The 24,299-nt window shown below is 52.2% G+C and overlaps 2 protein-coding genes across 4 annotated transcripts in view; one reads left to right on the forward strand and one right to left on the reverse strand.

Annotated features, from left to right (window-relative positions):
- The first annotated feature begins 1,436 nt into the window (after window positions 1–1,436).
- Window positions 1,437–17,363, forward strand: NCF1 (neutrophil cytosolic factor 1). 2 transcript variants are annotated; one of them, XM_077996641.1, is made up of 11 exons: window positions 1,437–1,533; window positions 5,330–5,410; window positions 7,372–7,447; window positions 7,547–7,712; window positions 9,090–9,145; window positions 11,274–11,396; window positions 11,860–11,967; window positions 13,518–13,635; window positions 16,323–16,427; window positions 16,654–16,799; window positions 17,087–17,363. In XM_077996641.1, exons 2-11 carry the CDS (start codon window positions 5,336–5,338, stop codon window positions 17,206–17,208), a joined length of 1,095 nt encoding a protein of 364 aa, XP_077852767.1. In that variant the 5' UTR covers window positions 1,437–1,533; window positions 5,330–5,335; the 3' UTR covers window positions 17,209–17,363. The 2 variants fall into 2 exon arrangements, with proteins under 2 accessions (XP_077852767.1, XP_001084055.3); XM_001084055.4 differs by having other exon boundaries at window positions 1,437–1,529.
- LOC698860 (general transcription factor II-I repeat domain-containing protein 2B) overlaps window positions 12,375–24,299 on the reverse strand; it is a 75,729-nt gene continuing 63,804 nt past the window's right edge. Inside the window, exon 4 of one of the 2 annotated variants that reach the window (XR_013415202.1) lies at window positions 12,375–12,451. The gene's annotated coding sequence lies outside the window, so the exon portion shown is untranslated. Of the gene's footprint in view, window positions 12,452–23,535; window positions 23,916–24,299 lie in introns of those variants that run through there. The other variant, XR_013415186.1, reaches the window with a different exon arrangement.

Below are 24,299 nucleotides of genomic sequence, written 5' to 3' on the forward strand. Positions count from 1 at the left end.
TCATTCACTCACTCACTCACTCGTTCATTCACTCTTTCATTTACTCATTCATTCATTCACTCATTCATTCATTCACTCGCTCATTCATTCATTCACTCAGTGAATGTTGCAGTCACGATCCAAATATTTATGGTCTCTGTGTGCCAGGCACTAGATGGAAGGGCTGGGGCTACAGCCCCTGATAACCCGGTCATGCCCTAGCTTTCCTGGGACACACATGGTGGTAAGGAGAGACTAAAAAAAGTCAGGCCAGGCACGGTGGCTCATGCCTGTAATCCCAGCTCTTTGAGAGGCAGAGGCAAGGCCAGGTGTGGTGGCTTACACCTGCAATCCCAGCACATTGGGAGACTGAGGTGGGAGGATCACCTGAGGTCAAGAGTTCAAGATCAGCCTGGCCAACATGGGGAAATCCAGTCTCTACTAAAAAAAAAAAAAAAAAAAAAAATTAGCCAGGTGTGGTGGCACATGCCTGTAATCCCAGCTACTCAAGAGGCTAAGGCAAGAAAATTGCTTGAACCTGGGAGGTGGAGGTTGCAGTGAGCCGAGATCACACCATTGCACTCAAGCCTGGGCAACAAGAGCGAGACTCCATCTCAAAACAAAACAAAACAAAACAAAACAAAAACAGTGGGAGGCAGAGGCAGGAGGATCATTTGGAGGCCAGTAGTTTGAGACCATCCTGGGCAACATAGCAGGACCCTGTCGGTACAAAAAAAATGTAAAAAATTAGCCGGGCATGGTGGAACGCACCTGAAGTCCCAGCAACTCCACAGGCTGAGGCAAGAGGATCACTGGAGCCCAAGAGTTGGAGGCTGCAGTGAACTGATCGCACCACTGTGCTTGAGCCTAGATAACAAAGCAAGATCCTGTCTCAAATAATAATAGCAATAATAATAAAGAAAAATAACATGCAATTGGTGATGCATCAATGATAATAAGTGCTCTGCAGAAAAAGGGGGCAGGAAGAGGCTGAGGAAGAGATGAAGTTTGCTATGCAATGTGAAGTTATCAAGGAAGGCTTCTCGGAAGAGGTGACATTTGGGCAGAGAAATGGAGGAGAGAGTTATGGAGGGAAGACGATGAATGGGGGGAACATGGTCAAGGCGGGAATATGGTCAAGGGGGGAAAGATGGTCAAGAGGACACAGCAAATGCAAAGGCCCTGAGGCAGGAGCAGCTTGGTTCACCCCCAAAAGCCATGGGGCCCATGTAGGCGACAGGAAGGACAAGTGTAAACCCTTTTCCTTGTCCCTGCAGGTGTGTGTGAATGTGACTCTGCCCATATTTACACCCTGCAACCTGCAAGCCTGAAGAGTCCCCAGAAACTGAAAGAAGAAGCAAAGCCTTTTCTGTACCCTCCCTGCCCCCTGTCCCGACCGCGACAAAAGCGACTTCCTCTTTCCAGTGCATTTAAGGCACAGCCTGGAAGTGCCAGGGAGCACTAGAGGCCACCCAGTCATGGGGGACACCTTCATCCGTCACATCGCCCTGCTGGGCTTTGAGAAGCGCTTCGTACCCAACCAGCACTATGTGAGTAGCTGGTGGAAGGGATCCCATGGTGGGGATATGGGAGGGACACCGCGGCCACCCTTACAGTCCCAAGGCCAACCAGCTCCAGTGAGGACTAAGGGGGCAGGGTCTTAGCACCCAGTCCCTGGTCTTTGGGCCTGGATCTACCCCTCTGATCCTGGACTCCACCCGGGGAAGACAGTTCCCTTGGACCCGCCCTGGGCCCCAGCCCTTTACTGTCCCCGCCTGTGTTCCCAGCCAGGCCCTCAGCCTTAGCTAGGAGTCCTCTCTCTGCTCCCCTGCCATGGCCAGGCAGCCTAGCACTCTCTCAGGTCCAAGGCCCACTCCTCCAGGAAGCCTTCCCTGACTAGCCCCGCTATCAGAGAGTGGCCCTCCCAGGAGGGAGGCCTGGAAACTAAAGCTCTCTCTCTCTCTCCAGCTGCCTGTAGTGTCAGTTAGAGTCTTATCCTCTCCAGTAGGGTGACACCATCACAGGGGCCAAGAGTCCTCCCATCTGTCCCCCGGGAGGCTGGACAAATGCCTGCTCAGACAGGCCAGTCCACTGGGTCCCCTAATCCCATAGGAAGGCCAGGGAGAAGCTACATTTAGGAAATTGAATGAAGCTTGTATGGAACATTTAGTCCTATGTGCCAAGACCTTTCTCTTTTTTGTTGCGTTTTGTTTTTTGAGACAGAGTCTTGCTCTGTTGCCCAGGCCAGAGTGCAGTGGTGTGATCTCAGCTCACTGCAACCTCCGTCTTCTGGGTTCAACCTGTTCTCCTGCCTCAGCCTCCAGAGTAGTTGGAATTACAGCTGCCCGCCACCACAGCTGGCTAATTTTTGCATTTTTAGTAGAGATGGGGCTTCACCATGTTGGCCAGGCTGATCTCAAACTCCTGACCTCAAAGTGATCCACCCGCTTCGGCCTCCCAAAGTGCTGGGAGCCACCGTTCCTGGGCCTGTTTTTTTGAAATGAGGTCTGGAGTGCAGTGGTGCGATCATAGCTCACTGCAGCCTCGATCTGCCAGGCCCAAGCGATCCTCCTGCCTCAGCCCCTTGAGTAGCTGGGACTACAGGCACACACCACCACTCCTGGCTAATTTTTAAAATTTTTGTAGAGATGAGGTTTCACTATGTTGTACAGGCCAATCTTTTTTTTTTTTTTTTTTTTTTGAGACAGAGTCTCGCTCTGTGGCCCAGGCTGGAGTGCAGTGGCCGGATCTCAGCTCACTGCAAGCTCCGCCTCCCAGGTTCACGCCATTCTCCTGCCTCAGTCTCCCGAGTAGCTGGGACTACAGGTGCCCGCCACCTCGCCCGGCTAGTTTTTTGTATTTTTTTAGTAGAGACGGGGTTTAACTGTGTTAGCCAGGATGGTCTCGATCTCCTGACCTCGTGATCTGCCCGTCTCAGCCTCCCAAAGTGCTGGGATTACAGGCTTGAGCCACTGCGCCGGACCTGTACAGGCTAATCTTGAACTCCTCGGCTTAAGCAACTCTCTGGACTCAGCCTCCCACAGTGCTAGGCGTGAGCTACCGTGCCTAGTCACTTTTCTCCTTTTCTTTGTAACTTTCAGTTTTGAAATTTCAAATTTACAGAAAGGCTACTGGGCTTCAAAACAGTACCAATCACTCCAATAATCTTTCCCTCACCTTCATCCACATGCCTCTTTCTGGGTATATTTTCTGAATTATTTGAGAGTGAGTTGAAGACGTGTTTCTTTACCTCTAAATACTAGTTGTTAGGCATTTCTTAAAATCAAGGGCATTCTCTTACATAATCACAATGCACGTGTCAAAATCAGCAAATTAACATGGACAAAACACCATTATCCACCCACAGACTTTACTGAGATTCCCCCAATTATCCTACTTGTCCTCTGCAGTAAAAACTTTTTTCAGGTCTAGGATCCAGTCAAGGATCAATGTCATGGTCTTTAACCTTCTTTAATCTGGATTTAATCTGGATCAGTCTTTTTATCTTTTTTCTTTTTCTTTTTTTTTTTTGGCACAGTGTCTCACTCTGTTGCCAGAGTGGAGTGCAGTGGTGCAATCTCGGTTCACTGCATCCTCTGCCTCCCAGGTTCAAGAGATTCTCCTGCCTCAGCCTCCTGAGTAGGTAGGAGTACAGGTGCCCGCCACAACGCCCAGCTCGTATTTTCTGGTAGAGACAGGGTTTCGCCATGTGGATTCTGGATCAGTTTTTTTTGTTTGTTTGTTTTTTGTTTTTATGAGATGGAGTCTTGCTCTGTCACCCAGGCTGGAGTGCAGCGGCACGATCTCCACTCACTGCAACCTCCTTCTCCCGAGTTCAAGCAATTCTTGTGCCTCAGCCTCCTGAGTAGCTGGGATTACAGGCATGCGCCACCACGCCCAGCTAATTTTTGTATTTTTAGTAGAGACAGGGTTTCACCATGTTGGCCAGGCTGGTCTCGAACTCCTGACTTCAGGTGATCTGCCCACCTCAACATCCCAAAGTGCTGGGATTACAGGCGTGAGCCACCGCGTCCAGCTGATTCTGGATCAGTCTTAATCAGTCTTTGTCTTTTGCAACTTTGATGTTTTGCAGAGAGCAGGACAGTTACTTTGTACAATGTCCCTTGGTTTGAGTTTCTCTTCATTAGATTCAGTTTGCGCATCCAGGGCAGTGGATCTTAGATGCGATGTTGTCTTCTTTATTTATTTATTTATTTTTTTTGAGACGGAGTCTCGCTCTGTCGCCCAGGGTGGAGTGCAGTGGCCGGATCTCAGCTCACTGCAAGCTCCGCCTCCCGGGTTCACGCCATTCTCCTGCCTCAGCCTCCCGAGTAGCTGGGACTACAGGCGCCCGCCACCTCGCCCAGCTAGTTTTTTGTATTTTTTTTTTTTAGTAGAGACGGGGTTTCACCGTGTTAGCCAGGATGGTCTCGATCTCCTGACCTCGTGATCCGCCCGTCTCGGCCTCCCAAAGTGCTGGGATTACAGGCGTGAGCCACCGCGCCCGGCCGCGATGTTGTCTTCTTTTTAATTTTTTTGAGAGGGAGTCTCACTCTGTCACCCAGGCTGGGGTGCAGTGGCACAACCTCGGCTCACTGCAGCCTGCACCTCCTGGGTTCAAGCAATTCTCCTGTCTCAGCCTCCCAAGTAGCTGGAATTACAACCACCCACCACCACTCCCAGCTAAGTTTTGTATTTTTAGTAGAGACAGAGTTTCACCATATTGGTCAGGCTGGTCTCGAACTCCTGACCTCAGGTGATCCACCTGCCTTGGCATCCCAAAGTTCTGGGATTACAGACATGAGCCACTATGCCCAACCTGCCTGACTCTCCCCTCCCCTCCCGACCCAAGCTGGAGTGCAGTGGTGAAATCATAGCTCACTAAAGCCTTGACCTACAAGGCTCAAGCAATTCTCCTGCCTCAGCTGGGACCACAGATGTGCGGCACCACACCCGGCCAATTTTTGTATTTTTAGTAGATATGGGGATCTTGCTATATTGCCCAGGCTGGTCTCGAACTCCTGAACTCAAGCGATCTTCCCACCTCAGTCCTAAAAAGTGCTGGGATTCCAGGTGTGAGCCACCGTGCCCAGCCTAGGTCCTACTTTTATCTCCAATTTACGGATGAGTCCATTTGAGAGAAGCTGACCATCTTGCCCTGGGTCTCAAGGCTGGGGTGTGGCAGCACTGGGGTCCACGTTTGTGCCCTTTCTGCAATCCTGGGCCACCCCAAAGATGTCCCTCACCCAATCCTCTGGACTTCCTCCAGGGGGTAGTGGGATCCTGGGTGCACACAGCAAAGCCTCTTTGGAAGCTGAATGGGGTCCCCCCGACTCTGGCCTTCCCCCAGGTGTACATGTTTCTGGTGAAATGGCAGGACCTGTCCGAGAAGGTGGTGTACCGGCGCTTCACGGAGATCTATGAGTTCCATGTGAGTGTGGGGACAGAGGAGGGAGAGGGACCCACCGTTCCAGCTCTACCCTTTGGGGAGGACCTTAGCCCAGGTGGTGCGGAAACTACAGAACCCAGAATCCCCTCCCAGACCACAGTTAAAGGGGATTTATTTATTTATATATATTTTTGTGACAGCGTCTTGCTCTGTCACCCAGGCTGCAGTGCAATCATAGCTCACTGCTGCCTCAACCACTGGGGCTCAAGTGATCCTGCTGCCTTAGCCTCCTGAATAGCTGGGACTGTAGGTGCGCATCACCGTGTGTGGCTAATTTTTTGTGTTTTTTTGTAAAGACGGGGATCTCACTATGTTGCCTAAGCTGGTCTTGAACTCCAGACCTCAAGTGATCCTCCTGCCTTGGCCTCCCAAAGCTAAGGGGGCATTTTAAAAAACATTTTTCCCCCTGAAGCATTTAAGAAGTCTTGCTGAAAACAATGAATAAAATGAAAAACACCAAATTCTCATTTTAAAGTAAAACAGACAGGATCTCCCAGAACGTTCCTAGAATGGAACCATTCTTACCACTTTTGAAAAACAAAGACCGCCGGGCGCGGTGGCTCAAGCCTGTAATCCCAGCACTTTGGGAGGCTGAGACGGGCGGATCACGAGGTCAGAAGATCGAGACCATCCTGGCTAACCCGGTGAAACCCCGTCTCTACTGAAAAATACAAAAAATTAGCCGGGCGAGGTGGCGGGAGCCTGTGGTCCCAGCTACTCGGGAGGCTGAGGCAGGAGAATGGCGGGAACCCGGGAGGCGGAGCTTGCAGTGAGCTGGGATCCGGCCACTGCACTCCAGTTTGGGCGACAGAGCGAGACTCTGTCTCAAAAAAAAAAAAAAAAAAAAAAAAAAAAAAGAAAGAAAAAGAAAAACAAAGCCAAGTTCTAGATCCCAAATAACAAATGCACCTGCTGGTAAACATTCTCCTTGTGGTTGTTGTCCCAATGGTAGTTATTTTCCTAAATTTTACATTTGTATCTTTTTAAGAATGAGTTATCAGTTTTTTAAAAATATTTGTTTTTCTTTTGAGATGAGGTCTTGCTCTGTCGCCCAGGCTGGGGTGCAGTGGTGCGATCTCAGCTCACTGCAGCCTCAACTTCCAGGGCTGAAGCAATTCTCCCATCTCAGCCTCCCATGTTGAGATCACAGGCGTGCACCACCACACCTGGCTCCTTTTCCTGATTTGTTTTTTGCAGAGATGGGGTTTCACTATGTTGCCCAGGCTGGTCTCTAACTCCTGGACTCAAGTGATCCTCCTGCCTCAGCCTCCCAAATTGCTAGGATTACAGGTTTGAGCCCCTGAACCTGGCCAACCTGAGTTTTAAGAGGATCCCTCTGGTGACTGGATTGAGGACAGACAAGGGTGGACGGGGGCCTGGTAGTGGCTAGGGCCAGGAGGGTGGTGTTGGTGGGAAGCGGTCAGATCCCAAAGAGATTTGGGGATTGGAAGCAAAAGGATTTGCTGGTGACTTGCACGTGGGAGGCAGAGAGGTCAGTGCCTCTGCTAATCAAGGAATCCAGATTGCCACTGAAATTTCTAGGCCCGAGATATTAAGGCAGTGTCTCACTCTGTCACCCAGGTTGGAGTGCAGTGGTGCCATCTCGGCTCACTATAACCTCCGCCTTCCAGGTTTAAGCGATTCTCCCACCTCAGCCTCCTGAGTAGCTAGGATTACAGGCGTGTGCTAACACTCCCAGCTAATTTTTGTATTTTTAGTAGAGATGGAGTTTCGCCATGTTGGCCAGGCTGGTCTTGAACTCCTGACCTCAAGTGATCCACCCACGACAGCCTCCCAAAGTGCTGGGATTACAGGCATGAGCCACCACACTCAGCCTTTTAGGTAGTTTTGAGAAGTATTTAGGTCACTTCCAATCTCGTGCTTTTCCAAGTATTGTAAACTACAAATATTCCTTCACGTCTTCTTGTCTTTTTAATGTTTAGAAAACCTTAAAAGAAATGTTCCCTATTGAGGCAGGGGCGATCAATCCAGAGAACAGGACCATCCCCCACCTTCCAGGTGAGCGCGGGGCTGAGCCGCCTGTCGGGGGGTCGGTGGCGGGGGCTCACCTGCCCTCCCAGCCCCTCTCGGGCTTGACCTCATGTTCTCTGGTGCCAGCTCCCAGGTGGTTCGACGGGCAGCGGGCCGCCGAGAACCGCCAGGGCACGCTTACTGAGTACTGCAGCACGCTTATGAGCCTGCCCACCAAGATCTCCCGCTGTCCCCACCTCCTCGACTTCTTCAAGGTGCGCCCCAACGACCTCAAGCTCCCCACAGACAACCAGTGAGTGGCCTTTTCACGCTGCCAGGCGGGAGAGGGAAGCGGGGTGGGACTTTCCGTGTTTTGCAGATGAGGAAACCGAGGCTCAGAGAGGGAAAGCCGCCTTCTCAGAGCCACACAGCCAGAAAGAGGAGGCAGATTCCGCCTCCAGCCCCTGTGACCCCGCCAAGCCTCCACCTTCATCCTTCACACCTCAGGGCACTGGGGGAAGCACTCAGGGCCGGAGGTCCAAAGTCCTGGGTCCTCATCCCGACCCTGCGGCCACCTGGCCATGGGACCCAGAGCCGGCCACCACTGCCCTCTGAACGCAGGTTCTCCATTTCTATAACGGGCAGTGAGGATCAGAAGAAGCAATGGGTGTCTTGCGGAGCTCCCCAGAAGGATGTGGGGTTGATACCTCTGCTAAGTACTGAGCAGGTCTGGGGTCTCCTGTACCCAGGACCCTGTGTGGAAGGCACCTGAGAGGCTGAGGGAGCTCCAGGCAGGCTGCGGAAGTCCCCTTCTCCACCCTTCTCTGGTCACCGAAGCTCAAAGTGGGGGGGCGTGAGGACAGGCCGTTACCCCCTCGCCAAGGCACCCAGGCTGCCAAGACACAGACAGGCAGCATTGCTCCGGCCGGCACTTATTGACCCTTGAAGGTGTCCCCTGGTCCAAGGAAGGGCAGTTCTCATCAGCCTGGGAGGTGGGGGAAGGATGGACTCCACAGTGGGGTCCGCTCCTCATTGCCTGCTCTCTCAGGGCTCCAGAAGGAGGAAGAGGCTGGGCACAGTGGCTCACGCCTATAATCCCAGCACTTTGGAAGGTCGAGGTGGGCGGATCACCTGAGGTCAGGAGTTCCAGACCATCCTGGCCAACATGGTGAAACCCCATCTCTACCAAAAATATAAAAATTTAGTCAGGCATAGTGGTGTGCTCCTGTAAACCCAGCTACTTGGGAGGCTGAGGCAGGAGAATCGCTTGAACCCTGGAGGCAGAGGTTGCAGTGGGCTGAGATCGTGCCACTGCACTCCAGCCTGGGTGACACAGCAAGACTCTGTCTCAAAAAAAAAAAAAAAAAAAAAAAAGAAGAAGAAGAAGAAGAAAGAAGATGGCCTGGGAGCTCCCAAGAGCATTTCCCAGGCTTAGGGCATCCTTAGAGTCTGCAAGAGGCTATGCAGTGTCCCCTTCATGTCCCTCCCTTGGGCTGCCCGAGCAGATCCTCCCGCCCCTGTCACTTCCCAAAGCCCTTCCTCAGCCAGTCCAGTTGCTCTCTTCTCTCCGCAGTGCCCCTTCCCTTCCCCAGGTCCCTTTTCTCTTGGGGAGCTCCTCTGTAAGTCTACCCAGCACCTCTCCTTCCTCCGTGGGAAGCCGAGGGTCTCACCCAGACTGTTCTCTCCTCAGGACAAAAAAGCCAGAGACATACTTGCTGCCCAAAGACGGCAAGAGTACCGCGGCGGGTGAGAGGACAGTGGGGCAGCCAGGGGCAGGGTCACCCCGAGGAGATCCAGAGTTGGGGGGTGTTCAGGGAAAAGAGCGGGGGCTGGGAGTAGATCGGGAGGGCTCACAGCTACCCTGCTGAAGAATTGGGTCTTTGGGTCCGGTGCGGTTGGTCATGCCTGTAATCTCAGCACTTTGGGAGGCCGAGGTGGGAGGATCACTTGAGGTCAGGGGTTCGAGACCAGCCTGGCCAACATGGAGAAACCCCGTCTCTACTAAAAATCCAAATTAGCCAGGTGTGGTGGCAGGCGCCTGTAGTCCCAGCCACTGGGAAGGCTGAGGCAGGAGAATCGCTTGAACCTGGGAGACGGAGTTTGCAGTGAGCCCAGATCGTGCCATTGCACTCCAGCCTGGGTGACAGAGCCAGACTCCATCTCAGAAAAAAAAAAAAAAAAAAAAAAGAAGACGAAGAAGAATTGGATGTTTGGAAGGTCCTTGGAGACTGAAAGGAGCCCTTTGCAGGTGGCAGTGCAGAGACCAGCACAGACCCTGGCTCCCGGCAGCCAGGGCAGTGTTTGTGGCTGAATGAATGAACAGGTTTTGGAGGCCAACATGGCCTTCAGAGGTGATGCAGGGCTGTGGCAGTTTCTAATATTATTGCACAGTCACTGCTAATAACAACAATAATAATAATAGCTAACATTAGTGGAGCGCTTACTCTGTGCCAGCCACTATTTTGTTTTTGTTGTTTTCAGTGGCAGGGTCTCTCTCTATTGCCCAGGCTGGAGTGAAGTGGTGTGATCATAGCTCACTACAGCCTCGACCTCCTGGGCTGAAGCGATCCTCCCACCTCAGCCTCCCAAGTAGCTGGGATTACAGGTGTGTGCCACCATGCCCAGCTAATTTTTAATTTTTTGGTAGAGATGGGGTCTCACTACATTGCCCAGGCTGGTCTTAAGCTCTTGGCCTCAAGCAGCCCTCCTGCCTAGGCCTCCCAAAGTGCTGGGATTACAGATATGAGCCACTGTGCCCGGCTTTTTCTTCTTCTTATAAGGACACCAGGCCTGTTGGGTTAGGGCCCACTCTAATGACCTCATTTTAACTTAATTAACTCTTGCAAGACCCTATCTCCAAATACACCCACACTCTAAGGCATAGTGGCCCTAACTGGGGGGTTAGGACTTCAACATATGAAGTTTGAGAAGACTGACCTCAGCCAATAACAAACAGCATCAGCACCTCCTCGGTTGGATGAAGGGGCTGGTCAGAAATGCACTCAGGTCCCACGGTGGGCCTACTGAACAGGATAGGCATTTTAGCAAAATCCCAGGCATTCGAGTGCACCTTAAAGTTACGAAAAGGCCAGGTGCTGTGGCTTATGCCTGTAATCTTGGCACTTTGGGAGGCCAAGGTGGGTGGATCACCTGAGGTCAGGAGTTCAAGACCAGCCTGACCAATATTGTGAAACTCCATCTCTACTAAAAATACAAAAATTAGCCGGGCGTGGTAGCAGGTGCTTGTAGTCCCAGCTACTTGGGAGGCTGAGGTAGGTGAATTGCTTGAACCTGGCAGGTGGAGGTTGCAGTAAGCCAAGATTGCACCACTGCACTCCAGCCTGAGCGACAGAGCGAGACTCCGTCTCAAAAAAAAAAAAAAAAAAAAAAAAAAAGTTGGGAAAAGGCCAGGTGCAGTGGCCTGTAATCCCAACACTTTAAGAGGCTGAGGTGGGAGAATCCTTTGAGCCCAGGAGTTTAAGACCAGCCTGGGCATTGTCCCAAGACCTTGTCTTTACAAAAAATTAGCCAGGTATAGTGGCATATGCCTGCAGTCCCAGCTATTCGGGAGGCTGAGACAGGGAGATTGCTTGAGCCTAGGAGTCCAGGGCTGCAGTGAGCTGTGATCATGTCACTGTACTCTAGCCTGGGCAACAGAGCAAGACTCTGTCTCCATAAAAGAAACTAAAGTTGAGAAAGGCTCACTAACTTCTTCAGATGAGAACAAGGACATGCTTGAATTGGGAGGCCAAAGCCTGGAGAACGCTATGCGCTCAGGAAATGCAGGCAGCAGAGACTCAGGACGCCAGCACCTGTTCTGGAGGCCCAGATGGGTCCCGCAGTGCCCACTCACCCTGCCCTCCCTCTGCCCCAGACATCACCGGTCCCATCATCCTGCAGACGTACCGCGCCATTGCCGACTATGAGAAGACCTCAGGCTCCGAGATGGCTCTGGCCGTGGGGGACGTGGTGGAGGTCGTGGAGAAGAGCGAGAGCGGTCAGACCTCCCGCCCTACGGGGGTCCTTCCCCTGGTGCTCAGGAACCCACAGCCACAAGCCCCCTGCCAAGGCTCAGACAGCCTGGCCCCTGGGAGGACTCTGGTTCCTTTAGGGGCCCTGAATGTCCTCCCCACACTGCGAGTCGCCCTGTCTCTGAGTGTGCACCCTGCAGTGGCTGTGGGCATCTGTGCATGGCAGGCCGGGGCGGTGCATGTCTGAGTGTTCTGTCTGGGTGGGTATGGGACCGTCTGCTCATTATGAAGTGGGCTCAGAGCTATGATTCTGTGAGCATATGTGCATGCATGCATGTGACCTCGTTGTCCAGTGAGGTGAAGGTGACATTTCCAAATCTGAGCATTGGACATCGGTGTGTCTGTGTCCCTGTGTCCTCACCGTCCCTGATGGCTGCAGGGAGCCTCCGGGTCCTGCCCCTCAGTCACATTCCCGCATCTCTGGCACAGGTTGGTGGTTCTGTCAGATGAAAGCAAAGCGAGGCTGGATCCCAGCATCCTTCCTCGAGCCCCTGGACAGTCCCGACGAGACGGAAGACCCTGAGCCCAACTATGCAGGTGCCCCCTGCCCTCCCAGGCCATAGGGGTGTGGGAGAAAGGGGCAGGCGGGACCCGGGGATGTTGAGTGACTGCTCTGGAGTCTGGGCTGGTTGCTGGCTTGGCAGAAAAGTCAGGGCTGAGACCTCATCTTCTCTGGCTTGGGGGGCCCTGGCAGGTTGCGATATCCTTGGTCTGGACAGGGAACCAGGAGGAGGAGCAAACGATGGGGGAGGGTGGGAGGTCAGTTATGTCTGTGGGTATGTGGTCAGGTCCAGTGGGAAACTGAAGGACGAGCAGACCTTAGGCTCAGGAAGGAGGGCTGCCTGGAGGTGGGGGCGTCATCACTGACCAGAAAGGGAAAACTGGCAGTGCTGGGGCTGGATGGGGCCTGCATTGAGCTCGGAAAAAAACTATAATAGAATTGGTTACCATTTTATTTTATTTATTTATTTATTTATCTTTGTTGTTGTTGTTGAGACAGCGTCTCACTCCCTTGCTCAGGCTGGAGTGCAGTGGTGTGATCTCGGTTCACTGCAATCTCTGCTGTCCCAGGTTCAAGTGATTCTCCAGCCTCAGCCTCCCGAGTAGCTGGGATTACAGGCATGCGCCACCACACCCAGCTAATTTTTGTATTTTTAGTAGAGACGGGTTTCACCATGTTGGCCAGGCTGGTCTCGAACTTCTGACCTCAGGTAATCCGCCTGCCTCAGTCTCCCAAAGGGCTGGGATTACAGGTATGAGCCACTGCCCCTGGCCTGGTTACCCACATTTTAAAATGGCGTGATTTCACCCTTTTATGTGATTTACAGCCTTTTTTTTTTTTTTTTTTTACAAAGTCTGGCTCTGTCAACCCAGGCTGGTGTGTAGTAATGCAATCTTGGCTCACTGCAACCTTCACCTCCTGGGTTCAAGCAATTCTCCCGCCTCAGCCTCCTGAGTAGCTGGGATTACAGGCGTGCACCACCATGCCAGGCTAATTTTTGTATTTTTAGTAGAGATGGGGTTTCACCATGTTGGACAGGCTGGTATTGAACTCCTGACCTCAGGTGATCCACCCACCTCGGCCACCCAAAGTGCGGGGATTACAGGCGGGAACCACCTCATCCAGCCTGTGGCTATTGTTTAAACACTGGGAAGGCCTGCAGCCCCCAGGCCGACAGCCACAGCCAAGCAGTTCCCAGTGCCACGTGGACAGGCGCTCCACCCACCTACTCATGGCTGGTTTCTTGTCATATTTAGGTGTCTGGACAGACCTTCATTGTTGTGGAATCTGGTCCCCGGAGTGGGTGGCAATGAATGGGAGTGGACAAGCTCACCTGGGTGTAGGGGGCAGAGGGCAGAAGTCCAGAGTGTGCCCCCAGAGAGGGTGCCAGCAGGAGCTTGCCGAGGGAAACCGGGATGGAGTAGGAGGATGGGGGGAGGAGACCCAGAAGAGGGGCACTGTGGGCCCTGGGTGGGTCTGGAGTGCCTGGAGGAAGCCCAGGTGCAGAGAGAAGAAGACGGGATGGGTGGCGAGCCCCGGGCTGGCCAGATCTCACACCGTGCTCTGTGCCCCCGCCGTGGACCAGGCGAGCCGTACGTTGCCATCAAGGCCTACACTGCTGTGGAGGAGGACGAGGTGTCCCTGCTCGAGGGCGAAGCTGTTGAGGTCATTCACAAGCTCCTGGACGGCTGGTGGGTCATCAGGTAGGAGGGCTCCGCTCCATCCAGGGCACCCACCCGAGTCAGCCCCACCCAGGGTGGGACTGTTTGGGGATCTGGGGTAACTTGTCCCTGGGACTCTGGGTAAGCCACTGCCTCTCTCTGGGCTCAGTTTCCATCTCAGTAGCAGGGAGGGGTGAGCCCACCCTGGCCTGTCTTGTGGGGATCCAATGTCCTTGTCCAAGTGCATGCATCTTTGCTTTGTGATTTAGGATCTTTCCCTAACCATCTATTATTATTCCTTCTCTGGCAACACGGTGAACTGTTGTATGAATAATTACATTCCTGGCTGGGTGCAGTGACTCAGGCCTGTAATCCCAGCACTCTGGGAGCCCGAGGCAGGATGATCACGTGAGGTCAGGAGTTTGAGACCACCCAGGCCAACATGGCAAAACCCTGTCTCTACTAAAAATAGAAAAATTAGCTGGGTGTGGTGGTGGGAGCCTGTTATCCCAGCTACTCAGGAGGCTGAGGCAGGAGAATTGCTTGAACCCAGGAGGCGGAGGTTGCAGTGAGCCGAGATCGCGCCATTGCACTCCAGCCTGGGCGACAAAGAGCGAAACTCCATCTCAAAAAAAAAAAAAAAAAAAAAAAAAAAGATTACATTCTTTTATCATTCCTTTTTCTTTTAAAGCTTTCTTGTGGTTCGGTGTGGTGTCTCATGCCTGTAATCCCAACACTTTGGGAAGCTGAAGTGGGAGGATCACTCAAGGCTACAAGTTCAAGACTAACCTGGGCAATGTAGGGAGACCCCTGTCTCCACAAAAAAAATTAAAAATTAGCTGGATGTAGTAGCACATGCCTGTAGCCCCAGCTACTCAAGACGCTGAGGTGACAGGATCGCTTGACCCCAGGAGTTGGAAGCTGCAGTGAGCTATGACTGTACCACTACACTCCAGCCTGGGTGATGGAGTAAGACTGTCTCTTTAAAAAAAAAAAAAAAAAAGCTTCCATTGCCTTCCCATCTGTGTATCCTCCAAATGAATGCAGAAATACTAATTTTTTTTTTTTCTTTCTGGTTCTGGGGATCACAGAATTCTAGTGGCTGGTGGAGCCATTTCCCTGGAGCCACAGGGCCTCCCAGGTCCTTTCCTGTGTCTTCATTTTTTACAAATTTATTTATTTTTTGAGACAGGGTCTTGCTCTGACTTCCAGGCTGGAGCACAGTCATAACTCATTCAAGTGATCCTCCTGCCTCAGCCTCCCAAGTAGCTGGGACTACAGGTGAGCACCACCACATCCGGCTAATGTTTTTAAAATTTTTTTGTAGGGATGTGGTCTCACTATGCTGCCAAGACTAGTCTTAAACTCCTGGCCTCAAGAGATCCTCCTGCCTTGGCCTCCCAAAGCACTGAGATTACAGGAATGAGCCTCCATGCTGGGCCTTTGCTGGCGTCTTCAGAGCCCTAGGTCACAGGACCAGCCTGGCGCCCTGCTGCAAGTTTATCTTAAAGCTAGGACCACAACATGCATACCTGCAGCCGGGCTCTGGGCCAGAGGGCTTTGAGGCAGCATTTCTCAGCCTTTTAGACACATACTCCGTTAACCCCCATCCTGTGTCCCTGATAATCTTCTTGTGATCCTCCCATCAGCCAAGAATTAGGGTTTTATGTGAACCTTGTATTATGCAAAGTTTTGGAGTTTTTTTAACTCCTAAATATAATATTGAAAATAGAAGGAAAGTCTTTTCAACAAATGGTGCTGGAACAGGTGGATTTCCATACTGAAAAAAAAAAAAAGCAAAAAACAAACCCAGACCCCTACCTCACACTGTGCACAGATGTTTACTTCAGATGGATCACAGGTTTATCCCAGAGTAAAACCTGAAACTAAAAAGCATTTGGGGCCAGATGGGGAGCTCACACCTGTAATCCCAGCACTTTGGGAGACTGAGGTGGGTGGATCACTTGAGGTCAGGAGTTCAAGACCAGTCATGACCAACATGGTGAAATCCTGTCTCTACTAAAAAAATATAAAATTAACCAAGCGTGGTGGCACATGCCTGTAATCCTAGCTACTTGGGAAGCTGAGGCAGGAGAATTGCTTGAACTTGGGAAGCAGAGGTTGCAATGAGCCAACATCGCACCATTGCACTCCAGCCTAGGCAACAAGAGCAAAACTCTGTCTTGGGGTTGGGCGGGGGGAAAGTATTTGGAAGAAAGCACAGAATTTGGTAGCTTGGAGGTAGGTAAAGGTTCATAGGAGACAGAAGGCAGTTAACATAAAAGAAAAACTGGCAAATATAATCTGCCAATGTTTCTTTTTTCTTTAATTTTTTTGGGAGGTATCTATAGGTATCTATTGCTATGTTGCCCAGGCTGGTCTCGAACTCCTGGCCTCAAGCGATCCTCCCACCTAGATCCCTCAAAGTACTGGGATTACAGGCGTGAGCGACCGTGCCCTGCCCATTATTGCCAATGTCTTATAGCAAATACCTGTTCCCTGCGGTGACCTGGATCTGCTAACCTCCACCCCTGCATAGACTGTGGAAGGATTGCTGGAAGGGTCTCAGTTGCACAGACCAGGAAACTGAGGCCCACAGAGGCAGGTGTCCGGTTGTTTGCAACCTCTCAGCCTGACCTAACCCCAATTGTTCAGAGAGAGCCCTGAAACCCCTCCTCTGAGCGACCCCCAGGTGACTGCCCCAGCCTCAAGGGCTGCCTCTGTTGCAGGAAAGATGACGTCACAGGCTACTTCCCGTCCATGTACCTGCAAAAGTCGGGGCAAGACGTGTCCCAGGCCCAACGCCAGATCAAGCGCGGGGCGCCGCCCCGCAGGTGAGCGGGGTTCCCCGGGGCTGGGCGGGGTCGAGGGGGGCGCATCACGGTTTCGCTCTGTCTAGGCAGCTTGGCAGTGCCGGGGCGGGGGCTCTCAGCGGCAGGAGAGGCAGAACCCTCACCGGGGAAAGGGGCTGGACGCGCCTGGCCGCGATATAGGGCTCATCGAGTCCCTGGGGGCAGGGGAGCGCTCAGGCTTTGACGACGCCCTGTCCCGCTGGGCCAGGTCGTCCATCCGCAACGCGCACAGCATCCACCAGCGGTCGCGGAAGCGCCTCAGCCAGGACGCCTATCGCCGCAACAGCGTCCGTTTTCTGCAGCAGCGACGCCGCCAGGCGCGGCCGGGACCGCAGAGCCCCGGGAGCCCTCTCGGTGAGTGCAGCAGAAGGGGGCAGGCCGGGTAAGCCCTAGGGGCGGAGTCAGCGGGGGGGCGGAGCCAGAGGGCGGAATCAGAGGGAGAGGCGGACACTGGAGGCGGGGCCAGAGGAGGAGCGGGAGCTAGGGAGCGGAGGCGGAGTCAGAGGGAGAGGCACGACCGCGAGGCGAGGCCAGAGCGCGGAGCAGGAGTTAGAGAACGCGGCGGGGCGGGGCCAGAGATCACTGTGGGCGGGGCCATCTTTCGGGGCGGGGCTTCTGACTCGGCCCTGCTCTGCCCGCAGAGGAGGAGCCGCAGACCCAGCGCTCTAAACCGCAGCCGGCGGTGCCCCCGCGGCCCAGCGCTGACCTCATCCTGAACCGCTGCAGCGAGAGCACCAAGCGGAAGCTGGCGTCTGCCGTCTGAGGGTACAGCGCAGTCCCCAGCTAGCGTCTCGGCCCCTCCCGCCCCGTCCCTGTATATACGTGTTCTATAGAACCTGTTGTCTGGACGCCGAGGCCAGCCCCGGCCCCTGTCCAGCGCGGCTCCCGCCACCCTCAATAAATGTTGCTTGGAGTGGACCGAGGCTCTGCAGGGATGCCGGGAGGGCCGGGCTCCGCCCCAGGGCTATTTCTAAGTTAAGGACAGGAGGTTGTGAGTTCTGCTGGGGGGAAGTTGCAAAGAGTCGAGGTCTGGTTGCATACTGCCCTGGCCTTGGTCAAGAACAGGTTTGCACAAGGCCAAGTGCAAGAGGAACTCCCGGTTTCCTGCTGACCGTTTGGTCAGAAACCACCGGCTTGGACTCTGGCGGAAAAGTCCTGCAGATGGGTGGGCACAGTGCAGCGGGACAGCCCTGTCTCATGACAGGAGACAGGCTGCCATCCAGGGTACATGGGTGACCCTATAGCTGAGATTTAAAAAAAAAAAGTTATAACTTAGATCCGGGCGCGGTGGCTCACGCCTGTAATCCCAGCACTTTGGGAGGCCGAGGTGGGAGGATCGCTTGAGCTCAGGAGTTGGAGACCAGCCTGGCCAATATGGTGAAACCCCATCTCTACCAAAAATACAAAAATTAGCTGGGCGTGGTGGCACGCGCCCATAAGCCCAGCTACTGGGAAGGCTGAGGCATGAGCATCGCTTGAACCCAGGAGGCAGAGGTTGCAGTGAACTGAGATGGCGCCACTGCACTCCAGCCTGGACTACAGAGCGAGATTCTATCTCAAAAAAAAAAAAAAAAAAAAGTAACAGGTACAGGGTGTCCTCTGTTATTCACTGAGACCGTGCCCTGGTAGTGAGGTTGTACCAGAAAGCAAATATTCACTATGAACACATCCTCACCGCTCACCCTAGCATTGCTGCCAGCTCGTAGCCTGAAAGCCTTTGCTCTGAGGGCAGTTCTTTCCGCAAAATGCAGACACGAAGGTGCAAAGTGAAGCTGCCAGTCTTGCAAAAGATGTAACTTGTCACGAAGGCCACGAGTGGCAGGGAGAGCTGTCCCACATATGCGGAAGTGGCTATGTGAGGATGGGGGAGGCAGGTCCCTTAGAGATAAGAGAAAATCATAAGGGGAACAGATATTTGTCAAGAGAATAGGCTGACCATCAAAGGACTGACAGAAGCTTTCAGAAAACCACTGGATGGCTGGGAATAGTGGCTCAGGCCTGTAATCCCAGCACTTTGGGAGGCCAATGTGGGTGAATCACTTGAGGTCAGGAGTTCCAGACCAGCCTGGCCAACATGGTGAAACCCCATCTCTACAGAAAACATAAAAATTAGCCAGGCGTGGTGGCGCAAGCCTAGAATCCCAGCTACTCGGGAGGCTGAGGCAGGAGAATCACTTGAACCCAGGAGTCAGAGGCTGCAGTGAGTCGAGATTGCTCCACTGCACTGCAGCCTGGGTGACAGTGCAAGACTCCTCAAAAAAAGAAAAAAAACGCTGGGAGGCCGAGGTGGGCAGATCACGAGGTCAGGAGGTCGAGACCATCCTAGCTGACACGGTGAAACCCCGTCTCTACTAAAAATACAAAAAATTAGCTGGGCGCGGTGGTGGGCGCCTTTAGTCCCAGCTCTTCGGGAGGCTGAGGCAGGACAATGGCGTGAACCCGGGAGGCGGAGCTTGCAGTGAGCCGAGATCGCGCCACTGCACTCCAGCCTGAGCAGCAAAGCGAGACTCTGTCTCAAAAAAAAAAAAAAAAGAAAGAAAAAGAAGAAGAAAAAAAAGAAAACCACTGCAGCTCTAAACTAGTTCTGCATTTTTGCAGACCCTGGTTTGCTGGAAAAGCCTAGCACCAAAAGCTATCACACAAAGCTGTGGGAAATTGAATCACCAACCCTCACCCCTTCTGCTTGTTCAGTTGCAGTTATAACCTTTTTATTAAATACAGTATAAAATACCATGCCTCTAATCCCAGTGCTTTGGGAGGCCAAGGTGGGAGGGTTGCTTGGGGCCAGGAGTTCAAGATCAGCCTGGGCCACTCAGTAAGACCCGTCGCGACAAACATTTTTTTTTTTTTTTTTTTTTTTGAGACGGAGTCTCGCTCTGTCGCCCAGGCTGGAGTACAGTGGCCGGATCTCAGCTCACTGCAAGCTCCGCTTCCTGGGTTCCTATCATTCTCCTGCCTCAGCCTCCCAAGTAGGTGGAACTACAGGCACTCGCCACCTCGCCTGGCTAGTTTTTTGTATTTTTTAGTAGAGACGGGGTTTCACCGGGTTAGCCAGGATGGTCTCGATCTCCTGACCTCGTGATCCACCCGTCTCGGCCTCCCAAAGTGCTGGGATTACAGGCGTGAGCCACCGCGCCCGGCCGACAAACATTTTTAAAAATTAGCCAGGGGTGGTGGCGTGCACCTGTAGTCCCAGGCTGGGTGGAAGGATTGCTTGAGCCCAGGAGTTCGAGGCTGCAGTAAGCTGTGATCGTGCCACTGTACTTCAGCCTGGGTGACAGAGCAAGACCCTGTCTCTAAAAAAACAAATTAAAGTCTGGGCACAATGGTTCACATCTGTAATCCCAGCACTTTGGGAGGCCAAGGCGGGCGGATGACTTGAGACCAAGAGTTCGAGACCAGCTTGGCCAACATGGCAAAACCCTGTCTCTACTAAAAATACAACGACAACAAAAAAATTAGCCGGGTGCGGTGGTACACATCTGTAATCCCAGGTACTCAAGAGGCTGAGGCAGGAGAATCGCTTGAACCCGGGAGGCAGAGGTTGCAGTGAGCCAAGATCGCGCCACCACACTCCAGCCTGGGCGACAGAGCATGACTCTGTTTCAAAAATAAATAAATAAATAAATAAATATAAAAAATATATGTACATATAAAAAACAAAATACTTATTTTCATGATTGTTTCATTTTTTTCCAAGCTGAGGTCCTGACCAAATGTTTTCCCATGGTTTTTGTATATTTCTGGTTCCCTCAAAGTGGGCTTGCAGCGTGCTGGGGAGGAGGCCTCTCAATGGGTGGGTGATTGGGAAGCCACGCCCACAAGGAAGGAAGAAAAAAACTAAAGTTGCCTGCTCTAAGGGCTGCACCTCTGTTTAGCCAACAATTTTCTTGAGGCCAGTCATAGTGCTAGGCTCATTCCATCATCTCCAGTTCTGAGATCAACACTGTCTGGCAGGTATTTTATGGATGAGGAAACCAAAGCTCATAAAATTAAGTGGTTTGTTTATACAGTAATGCAAGAAAGTGACAGTACTGGGAGGTGGAACCAGTTTTTTTCTTTTTTTTTTTTTTTTTGAAGGAGTTTCACTCTTGTCACCCAGGCTGGAGTGTAATGGAGCAACCTCAGCTCACTGCGACCTCTGACTCCCGGTTTCAAGCGATTCTCCTGCCTCCGCCTCCAGGACAGCTGGGATTACAGGTGCCCGCCACCCGGCCCGGCTAATGTTTTGTATTTTTAGTAGAGATGGGGTTTCACCATGTTGGCCAGGCTGGTCTCCAACTCCTGACCTCAGGTGATCCACCTGCCTCGGCCTCCCAAAGTGGTGGAATTACAGACGTGAGTCACCCCGGCTGACCCAGGCTTTTCTTTTTGATTCTAAAGGCCCTCCAGATCCAGTACTTTATCCTGACCCTGCAGAGCTCAGGATCTGTGGTTCAGGCCTGGGGCTGAATATGGAATTCATATTCATATGAATATGGCACACAGGTACATTCCGGGCAAGTGTGAGGGGGGTCTGGCTTCCGGGGCCCGCCGTAGGCCCCTAGTCCCAGGGCCTGTATTGGAGGAGAGATTGACTCTTTCCTCTGCCCATCCTGGGATGGGAAGTCGGGGCCTTGGGACAGTTGCAGTACAACCCCTGCTCCTGGAAACTGACAGAGACCCACCGAATCCAGCCCCTATTCCTAGGCTGGGCCCCTGCCCATCTCCCTGACCACACCACTCTGAAGGGCTCTCATTTGCAGACACCCCATTGCCCTTCTAAAAACCTCTCCCGGCCAAGCTTGGTGGCTCATGCCTGTAATCCCAGCACTTTGGGAGGTGGAGTTGGGTAGATCACCTGAGGTCAGGAGTTCCAGACCAGCCTGGCCAACATGGTGAAACACTGTCTCTACTAAAAATACAAAAATTAGCTGGGTGTAGTGGGGGGCGCCTGTCATCCCAGCTACTCAGGAGGCCGAGGCAGGAGAATTGCTTGAACTTGGGAGGCAGAGGTTGCAGTGAGCTGAGATCCTGCCACTGCGCTCCAACCTGGGCAACCGAGCAAGACTGTCTCAAAAAAACAAATGAAAAACCTTTCTCACCCATTCAGTCAGTCCCCAAGTCTTAGCTCAGTCCCATGAGTGACAGTGCATGTCAGTGGCCATCATATCTCAAGCCATCCTGGTCCCAACATACATTCCAGGGAAAAGAAGGAATCCTGGGGCCTTGGGAATTGATTCAAAGCAGAACAGCTTCATGAATGGCCCGGCCAACGGAAGGCAGCCTAGGCTGAGCCCTACTGTCCCCTCCCTGTCATCTGATGAGTAGACCACCAGGGAGCCACACACATGACAGATGATGAGGGCAGAGGCTGCAAGACAGATACCTGCTAGGTCTCCGTGTCAGGTACAGTGGCTGCTTAGGAATGAAGCACATGGGCCGGCTGTGGTGGCTCATGCCTGTAATCCCAGCACTTTGGGGGGCCGAGGCGGGTGGATCACTTGAGGTCAGGGGTTCGAGACCAGCCTGGCCAACATGGTGAATCCCCGTCTCTACTAAAAAATACAAAAATTAATCGGGCGTGGTGGCACATGCCTGTCATCCCAGCTACTCGGGAGGCTGGGGCATGAGAATCACTAGAACCTGAGAGGCAGAGGTTGCATTGGGCCGAGATCGCACCACTGCACTCCAGCCTGGGCGACAGAGCGACACTCCATCCCAAAAAAAAAAAAAAGAAAAAAAAAGAGTGAGGCACATGGACTTTGGAGTCACATGGACCCTGGTTTGAATCCTCACAACTCCTATAATGGCTGTGTGACCTTGAGCAAGCCACTCAGCCACTCTGAGCTTCAGCTTCCTGTCTATAACAGTGGGGGCTGCTCTGGTCCTGCTGCCCGGCCACACCTCTGATATGTGGTGTCAACAAGTGCTCAGTTCTGCCAAGACCTGGGCTTCCCTCCAACTCCCATTAGAAACCAGCCCATCTGGGATTCCTTCTCCAAAAGAGCACTGAGCTTGCCAGACCCAGCTGTACCTGAAGTCAACGACAGGCACTGCCTGGAGGGGGGTCATTTTCCTGTGTCCGAGGATAGGCACCTCGGCTCCAACTGGGCTGCTGGCCTGGGGGTTGCTCTCTCCCTCCTGCACTCCCTGTCATTTGTATCAAAGTCCTTTTCTCCATTGCTTCCTGAGTGGGTCATTAGGTGGAGATCCACAGCCTTCCTCCATCCTGATCACATGAATTCCCCCAATCTGGAAAGTATTCACAATTTTGTGTCACTAATTCCAGAGACTAATAGAGATTACACACACACATACACAGGCCTTCAAATGATAACCTGCCAGGAGAAAAATGCTATTTTTTTTTTTTTTTTGAGACGGAATCTCGCTCTGTCGCCCAGGCTGGAGTGCAGTGGCGCGATCTCGGCTCACTGCAAGCTCCGCCTCCAGGGTTCACACCATTCTCCTGCCTCAGCCTCCCAAGTAGCTGGGACTACAGGCGCCCGCCGCCACGCCCAGCTAATTTTTTGCATTTTTAGTAGAGACGGGGTTTCACCATGTTAGCCAGGATGGTCCCGATCTCCTGACCTCATGATCCACCCGCCTCGGCCTCCCAGAGTGCTGGGATTACAGGCGTGAGCCACTGCGCCTGGCCGAAAAATTCTGTTAAGGGAAAGATATCACTTTGGGAAGCCAAGGCAGGTGGATTGCTTGAGCCCGGAAGTTTGAGATCAGCCTGGGCAACAAAGGGAGACCCCGTCTCTACAAAAAAACCAAACAAACCACAAAAATTAGCTGGGCGTGGTAGCACGCACCTGTAGTCCCAGCTACTTGGAAGGCTGAGGTGGGAGGATCACTTGAACCCAGGAAGCAGAGGTTGCAGTGAGCCAAGGTCACACCACTGCACTCCAGCCTGGGCAACAGACAGACCATTTCCTTGTTTCCAAAAATGAAAAAGGGAAAGATATTATTGGGTCAACAGAGAAAACTAGAGTGTGAACAGTAAACTGGATAAAATAATTGCAATAATGTTCAATTTACTGAAGTTGGTAAAGGAAACGTGATTGTGTAAGAGAATATCCCTGTTCTCAGAAAAGACTCACTTAAGTATTTGGTGGTAAATGATATATGTAACTTTCTCTTGAACGATCCAGGAAAATAATGCACATCCATTTATACACATATCATAGATACTCATAGACATTTGCTTATATGCACTTACCACAGGCACTGATTATAGACACACATACACACATATGAGTGAGAGGGAGAGGGAGGGAACGGGGGAGGGAGACAAAGTGATCGAATAATGAAACAAGGGTAAAATGTTATCGATTGAGAGTCTGGCTAAAGGGCATGTGAGTATTTTTCATACAATTTTAATTTTGTAACTTTTATTTTTGAGACAAAGTCTCACTTTGTTGCTCAGGCTGGGGTGCAATGGCACAATCTCACTGCAACCCCGTCTCCTGGGTTCAAGTGATTCTCCTGCCTCAGCCTCCTGAGTAGCTGGGATTACAGGTGCGCGCCACCATGCCCAGCTAATTTTTGTGTTTTCAGTAGAGATGGGGGTTTCACCATGTTACCCAGGCTGGTCTCGAACTCCTGACCTCAAGTCATACACCCACCTTGGCCTCCCAAAGTGCTGGGATTACAGGTGTGAGCCACGTGCTTGGCCACAACTTTTCTGTAATTATTCGAAGTAAAAAAAAAAAAAAAAAAAAAAAAAAAAAAAGAGAACCTCTAAACCTCAACTTACTTTGTCTAACTTTTATAGACAGAGCCTATGTTATTTGCTCTGGGGTTTTCCATTTTAAACCTGACCTTTCTGGCTCTGGGGTTTTCCATTTTATTTTATTTTTTATTTTTATT

This window comes from Macaca mulatta, chromosome 3, assembly GCF_049350105.2.
Source record: "Macaca mulatta isolate MMU2019108-1 chromosome 3, T2T-MMU8v2.0, whole genome shotgun sequence".
NCBI classification, from domain to species: Eukaryota; Metazoa; Chordata; class Mammalia; order Primates; family Cercopithecidae; genus Macaca; species Macaca mulatta.

What these genes read in the sequence shown, in the direction of transcription:
- NCF1 (XM_001084055.4), top strand. Translation starts at nt 1,458, where the DNA reads ATGGGGGACACCTTCATCCGTCACATCGCCCTGCTGGGCTTTGAGAAG. An exon ending in TCGTACCCAACCAGCACTAT is followed by an intron (nt 1,530 to 5,329) that starts GTGAGTAGCTGG and finishes GCCTTCCCCCAG; the next exon opens with GTGTACATGTTTCTGGTGAA. An exon ending in CGTGGAGAAGAGCGAGAGCG is followed by an intron (nt 11,397 to 11,859) that starts GTCAGACCTCCC and finishes TCTCTGGCACAG; the next exon opens with GTTGGTGGTTCTGTCAGATG.